General features: G+C 34.3%; 1 protein-coding gene across 2 annotated transcripts in view; it reads right to left on the reverse strand.

Annotated features, from left to right (window-relative positions):
* RUNDC3B (RUN domain containing 3B) overlaps positions 1-7,877 on the reverse strand; it is a 160,811-nt gene that overhangs the window by 62,815 nt on the left and 90,119 nt on the right. For both annotated transcript variants that reach the window (XM_055085053.1, XM_024129865.3), the window contains exons 6-7: positions 4,176-4,265; positions 2,034-2,114 (exon numbers count right to left, since the gene is read on the reverse strand). In XM_055085053.1, the coding sequence (XP_054941028.1) occupies positions 2,034-2,114; positions 4,176-4,265 (171 nt within the window). The remainder of the gene's footprint in view (positions 1-2,033; positions 2,115-4,175; positions 4,266-7,877) is intronic.

Raw genomic sequence — 7,877 nt, forward strand, 5'->3', positions numbered from 1 at the left:
GAATAGCCAAAGCAATCTTGAGAAAAAAAAACAGAGCTGGAGGAATCAGGCTCCCTGACTTCAGACTATATATACTACAAAGCTACAGTAATCAGGACAGTATGGTAATGGCACAAAAACAGAAATACAGATCAATGGAATGGGATAGAAAGCCGAGAGATAAACCCACGCACATATGGTCACCTTATATTTGATAAAGGAGGCAAGAATATACAATGGAGAAATGACAGCCTCTTCAATAAGTGGTGCTGGGAGAAATGGACAGATACATGTAAAAGAATGAAATGAGAACACACCCTAACACCATACACAAAAATAAACTCAAAATGGATTAAATAAGGCCAGACACTATAAAACTCTTAGAGGAAAATACAGGCAAAACACTATATGACATAAATCACAGCAAGATCCTTTCTGACCAAACTCCTAGAGTAAGGGAAATAAAAACAAAAATAAACAAATTGGACCTAATAAAACTTCAAAGCTTTTGCACAGCAAAGGAAACCATAAACAAGATGAAAAGACAACCCTCAGAATGAGAGAAGATATTTGCAAATGAAACAATGGACAAAGGATTAATCTCCAAAATATACAAGCAGCTCATGCAGCTCAATATCACAAAACCAAATGACCCAATTCAAAAATGGGTGGGGCTTCCCTGCTGGCGCAGTGGTTGAGAGTCCGCCTGCCGATGCAGGGGATGCGGGTTCGTGCCCCGGTCCATGAGGATCCCACGTGCCACGGAGCGGCTGGGCCCGTGAGCCATGGCCACTGAGCCTGTGCTTCCGGAGCCTGTGCTCCGCAACGGGAGAGGCCACAGCAGTGAGAGGCCTGCGTACCACAAAAAAAAAAAAAAAGGGCAGAAGACCTAAATAGACATTTCTCCAAAGAAGATATACAGATGGCCAACAAATACAAGAAAAGATGCTCAGCATCACTAATCATTAGAGAAATGCAAATCAAAACCACAATGAGGTATCAGCTCACACTGGTCAGAAAGGCCATCATCAAAAAATCTAGAAAAAATAAGTGCTGGAGAGGGTGTGGAGAAAAGGGAACCCTCCTGCACTGTTGGTGGGAATGCAAACTGACACAGCCACTATGGAGAACAGTATGGAGGTTCCTTAAAAAAACTAAAGATAGAACTATCATATGACCCAGCAACCCCACTACTGGGCATACAGCCTGAGAAAACCATAATTCAAAAAGAGTCATCTACCACAATGTTCTCTGCAGCAGGGAGGGTGGGAGGGAGGTGCAAGAGGGAGGGGATATGGGGATATATGTATACATATAGCTGATTCACTTTGTTGTACAGCAGAAACTAACACAACACTGTAAAGCATTTATATTTCAATAAAGATGTGAAAAAAAAGAAGTATATAAAGATCATTATTCTATTCAGGAAGTCAATTATTCTATTCAGGAAGTCAATTATTCTATTCAGGAAGTCAATTATGCAAGAAGATCTTCAGAATATCTTTAGATTTCATCTGATTAATTTTCAATGCTGATGAGTTCATGGAAAATCCATAACTCTCACAAAATACTGGTAGTAGGATAAATTGATACAACTCTAAGAACAGACTTTAAGAGCCACAAAATTTTTCACTGTACTTACCTGAATAACTCTATAAATTCACAACAGAAACAAAAGGAAAATTTATTTGCACAAAAATGTTCACTATTCTTTTCATTATAAGGGAGATAAATGAAAAACAATCTAAATAATGAATTATAGTTTTGTAAACTCAATGGACTATTATAGAGCTATTAAAGTTATTATATGGACTACAGCAGTAGAAATACATGCTATTTTTTAAAAACTATATTTACACTGGGATTACAATTATGTAAAAACTATATATTTACGTATATACTAAAAACACAACTGGAGTTTATATTTTTGAATGATCTCTGATACTGAAATAAATGTTTTATAAAAAGTAGTTTTAATCAGATGAATATATTGCACAACAAGACATTCAATTATAAATTAAGATTTCAATAACATATTTCAAAATGTCAAATACCTTTGGGTAAACTTCAAATATGGTGTATAGTCTATTACAGCAGGAAAGTTGCCATCTAATCCTTCTCCCTTCAGGCAGAAACTAAGACAATAGACAGTAAATATATTAATACATAAAAATTTAAATCAAAGTGTTATAAACAATCTCTTGTTAGAGACATTTGTTTCATCAAATTGCAGGTGAATTTTTTATTTGTAATTTAAATGTCACTTGTAATAAACACCTCATAAAGATATTCTACCTTCCATATCAATAACAAAGTCTTGTATGAGTTAATAACACTGTTACATAAATATATTATGCAAAAGTAAAACTTACTGAGAAATTTGTTCAAACATTATTTATTTCATACTATCTTGGTCTTTATTAAATTCTTAAGACATCACTAGAGAATTTTCAAATGAAGCCTTGTTGTTCACACTTACAAATTCTCAGGTGACACTTAATATCTCCTAAAAAGGTCTAATTAGAAAAAAATTCATGGGGCTTCCCTGGTGGCACAGTGGTTGAGAGCCCGCCTGCCAATTCAGGGGACGTGGGTTTGAGCCCTGGTCCGGGAAGATTCCACATGCCACGGAGCAGCTGGGCCCGTGCGCCACAGCTGCTTAGCCTGCGCTCTGGAGCCCGCAAGCCACAACTACCGAGCCCACGTGCTACAACTACTGAAGTCCGCACGCCTAGAGCCCGTGCTCTGCAACAAGAGAAGCCACTGCAATGAGAAGCCTGCGCACCGCAAGGAAGAATAGTCCCTGCTAGCCGCAACTCGAGAAAGCCCGCAAGTAGCAACAAAGACCCAATGCAGCCAAAAATAAATAAATAAAATTAATTAATTAAAAAAGAAAAAAATTCATATATGAACCACTACCTTTTGGTTTCTTTGGGAAATTTTCCTGTTGAAATACTTGTTCTAATACGTTAATATCAAGGGTGCAGTATGTATTTTTCCAGAATTGAATAAGGAAAGAATCAAAGTGGCAACATTTTACATGGGCTTTCCTTCATTTATAGAAACATTACTAATGCATCTTTAAGACACTTTCTCTCTATACAGTATCAGTGGGTTACAATAAGCCAAGAGTTTAGATTCTTATCCCAGTTTTTTTTTTTCCAACCAAAAAATAAATTAAGTTGTAAAGTATTTGGACAGAGCCAGCAACATGCCATGTAAAAAGTTAACACCCTTAGAGGGATCACAAAGACAACCTTCATAACTGCATCCATCACGTTCATCATAAAGAATTAAGCTAATTAACCCAATCCCACTTATCAAATTTTAAATAGAGGAAAGTTACAAAGTGAAAAGTATTTTGAAAAAGAAGTGATTTACTAGAAAAAGTTAACCTCAGTGAAACTGGGTAGCATTATTTTTTAGTTCAAAAAATGAACTAAAAATGAAAACTAGATTTTCATTTAAGTTTTAAACTTATTTGTTAACATTCTTGGATTTTTAAGTGATATATTTCAATAAAAATATAATCCTTCATTCTCATATCTCAGTTCTTATTCTAGACAAACCTTTTACTTTTAGTACAATGTAAAATCTTAGATCAATTAAAGAAATGCAAAAGGATGCTGCCATCAACCTAAAAAGAACTTACAATGTCCATTTTTCGTACTTGTAATCTTATTCTGAAATCAATTCATCTTGTTGATAATAAAAGCAAATATTAACAAAATTTTTAATATTCTAGATACAAAACAAGAAACATAACATACCTAAGATAGCCTGTCAATATCCTCTTTATGAGACAATGAAAATCTTTCTGGATTTGAATCTTCTTTTAGTGTATTTCTTTTTCATTTTAAAGCAGTAGTTGAAAAACACTAAGAGATGAGATCCAAAACCTTCCTTCAGTGCTACCAGAGTGCATGACTTCTCTGCTTGGCAGGATGTGGTCCAAGCTTTCTTTTTACCCAAACTAGAGAGCAAGGTGGTCAGTTAATTCCCTAAGTTTGAGACAGCCTCTTTTTTGAAAGCAAACCTATTTAGAAAACTGATCTCATTCGAAAGGGAACAACATAAATCAAATCAATATCCAACTGTGTGCTTTACTTAGAAAACTGAAAGAAAAGAATCATAAGTAGAAACTATTATGAGGTAGAATAATTTTAAGTCATAATGCATATAGTTAGATGAAATACCTGAAATCAATAGCATTGAGTCCAAGCAGCATGCCAGCAAGCATATTTGCTTCCTCACCCAAGACAATTGCTCCATCTTCATAAAATCTCCTAAAAAATGAAATGGGTGAACACATAAATATTATAAACTGACTGAAGTTTCATCTACAGAAATCACTTAGAGCCCAAGCTAAAGTAGAAAGAACTAAATTTTATTTAATTTGTCACAACAAGAACATACTTGGATCACTCAAGTCTTGCAGATATTTAGAAAAAAAAGCTGCCACCGTAATAAAGAAAATCATTCTAAGTGCTTATACCTCTCTTAAAAAGAATCCCCAAAGTGACTCATTCAAGGGGTCTACAGTGTCTAGCATTTTTCTCTAAGAGTGAAGCAATATAAATGTAAACTGAAAGGTGGTAAATTCACAGTCATTTATACTGGTCTATTTTCAATACTAAGTAGATTATTATTCTATATATAGAACAAACACAAACATACATTCTGTTTTTCTGTAATTCCAAAGGTTATTAACTAAATTAAGAACTAGGAAGGTGTGATTAACAGTAATTTATGCTAACCTTTAACACTACAATACTAACAGGGCAGATGGGCTAGCAAGGTGGCTGCCTATGAAAAAAAAGTATTCATCATATCTTTGACAAAAAGTGAATATGAATCTATCTTTGCTAATTCCTGGAAAGCTTCCTGCTTTGGTTAATGTTAATTTTTAAAATACTAAAGTTTTATTTTAAAATATTAAAATAAATATTTTAGAAAAAATATTATTTAATATGGGCTTAAGGTATTTTTCCACAAAAGAATGTAAGATCATTGAATTTACTTCTTTTTAAAAATAATAGTATGGGCTTCCCTGGTGGCGCAGTGGTTGAGAGTCCGCCTGCCGATGCAGGGGACACGGGTTCGTGCCCCGGTCCGGGAGGATCCCACATGCCGAGGCCACAGCAGTGAGAGGCCCGCGTACCGCAAAATAAATAAATAAATAAATAAAATAATAATAATAGTATGCAAAAACTAGTTTATGTTCAGTAACAGGGATAATTAAATTGTTATAACTATTTATATTACACATAGTCAACACCACTCTATAACACCCCACTAACTAAAAGGAAAGTTTCTTATTAAATGAAATTTGTCTTGCTCTTTTCCATATTCATGAGTTTATAAAGGCTGCATGTAAAGTTTATAATACTATCATCAATACTGAATAGTCCACAGTTTACCAAATACTTTTACAATCATACTATTTAATAACTGCAAAGCCCATGAAGTAAATGCTGAAGGAACTGTCATTCATTCCAAATTCACCACCAAGAAGTGAATCAGGTTAAAACAATTTGCCCAAGCTTATGTTGATAAACTTATCAAGGAGGAAAACCAATCCTTCTTACTTTAAGTTCTACATATTTTCTATTAAACCATAATACTTCTTTTAAAACAAAAATATTTAAAGAGAATTTAACCTCTGTTATGGACCTTAAGGAATTTTACATGAATAAAAAGTACAAAGAAAAATAAGAGACAACTATTTACCCTCTGACAGATGTAAGGCTGCCAACAAACATGGTGGGAAGACTAGCTTGGATTATATGTTTTCTGTTTCCTTGGAAATATGGGAATTGGTTTTATTCATTTACATAAAAGGAGAAAAACTAAAAGTTCCAGCCTAACAAAGATTAGTAAAATAAATGGAAGTAAGTTCTACATATTCAACTGAGGTGTTCCACAAAAAGGTAATCTAAGATATATAGATTTGTCTAAAAGATATTTAGACAAATCTATATATCTCAGATCTTGTCCCTGCCCCAATGGGTAAATCGGCTGTTGATAAAATATTTTATCAACTCCTGGAAGAACTATGATTCCAATGGTTCTAGACCACCACATTCTATGGGACACATGTGTTTGTTCTGGCTTTTGACACTGGCAATCACCCATTATTCCTAGTACTTCCCTATATAAGAAAAGGTCTACTTTTATTTGCCACCTTGAGCCCACCATGTTTTAAGTACATTCTAGGAGTCAGATCAAAACTATTCTTGTGGGGCTTCCCTGGTGGCGCAGTGGTTGAGAATCTGCCTGCCAATGCAGGGGAAACGGGTTCAGGCCCTGGTCTGGGGAGATCCCACATGCTGCGGAGCAACTGGGCCCGTGAGCCACAATCACTGAGCCTGCGCGTCTGAAGCCTGTGGTCCGCAACAAGAGAGGCTGCGATAGTGAGGCCCGCGCACTGCGATGAAGAGTGGCCCCCGCTTGCCACAACTAGAGAAAGCTCTTGCACAGAAACGAAGACCCAACACAGCCATAAATAAATAAATTTTAAAAAAAAAACAAAAAAAACTATTCTTGCTTGTTTCCTAATGTTAATATTAGGAACTAATGAAAAAATACCTGAAACAAACAAAAACTAACTGGTTTTTAGAAAAATTTTTAAGCCTAAAGGTCATTTATATGTGTGTATATCATATTGTTTTACTGGGGTTTTTTGGCTTTTGTTTTACTACTGATTTTTTTAAGCTAACCCATATAAATGAAGTGCTTGCTATACGTGAAATCAATAATTCCACTCAAATAAAACCAAGCATGAAGCATAATGATGCATAGACCTGATTTAATTTAACAGTCTTCACTGCAACAGAGGGGAAGGGAGGAGAAATGGAAGAGGAGAGGCTAGTTAAGAGAATTGTCCATTGGATGCTGAACTTTTCATTATTAGTCCTGGTTAAAAAAACAAAAAATTTTCAGTAAATGCACTTCTAAGTTTGAGATAACAAATTTTAAAAATACCAATATTTAAAAGAATACTGAAGTGATCTGAAAAAGATTATATTTCTATCATTTAATCAAAGACTTAATCAAAGATAACACACTCATTCATGTATATTAGAGAGGCAGAAGCTATTAGGAAAAATTAATTTTATATTCCCGTAATCAAACCAACATATCAATAATTTTGACTGAAAATCTGATTCCTGTTATCAATATTTTCAAAGACTTCTAAAGACTGTAAGCTTTCAATTTCTTCATTTTATCTCATAGAAAAATTGGAACATTAAAAAAGTTTGCTTATATAACCAAGATTATGTAACCAATCAGCCAAGAGCAAACCCTAAGATGACTAACCCAATAATAGTAAGGTATATACTAAAAAAATTCCTTTTTTGTTGAAAATATTTTTTGTTCTAAAGAAAATATTTTTATGAGCAGGATCTAACCAAAAGAGCATACTGACTTGAAAAAATGTATTATAAATAGTGAAAGTACCAAGGTGAAAAATATATTAAAAACTTCTGTTTTAAGATTTATATAGTAGACTATATCTTTAAAGAAGTTTTGCATTTTAGAAGCAAAGGAAAACTGTGAGCAACTATTTGATATTACTGTGGTCTGGAAGAAAAGCTCCCACTTTCTATTAGGTATACTCTTTCCAATTATTTGTATGTTGACAAGAAATATATTAGAAATTAGAAAAGTATTTAAGATAATACCCTAATAAGAATAATACTCTTTTTATTAACACATATAATTTAATTTTAGTTGAAATATGTGTCTATAATGCCATCCTTCGTGTTCTGAAAGACTATTCTGAAAGACTATTTTAAGGCCATTCAGGTACTTCAATAACAAATATCCTGGGCTTCCCTCGTGGCGCAGTGGTTGAGAGTCCGCCTGCCGATGCAGGGGACACGGGTTCGTGCCCC

This window comes from Physeter macrocephalus, chromosome 5 (assembly GCF_002837175.3).
Source record: "Physeter macrocephalus isolate SW-GA chromosome 5, ASM283717v5, whole genome shotgun sequence".
Taxonomy (NCBI): Eukaryota; Metazoa; Chordata; class Mammalia; order Artiodactyla; family Physeteridae; genus Physeter; species Physeter macrocephalus.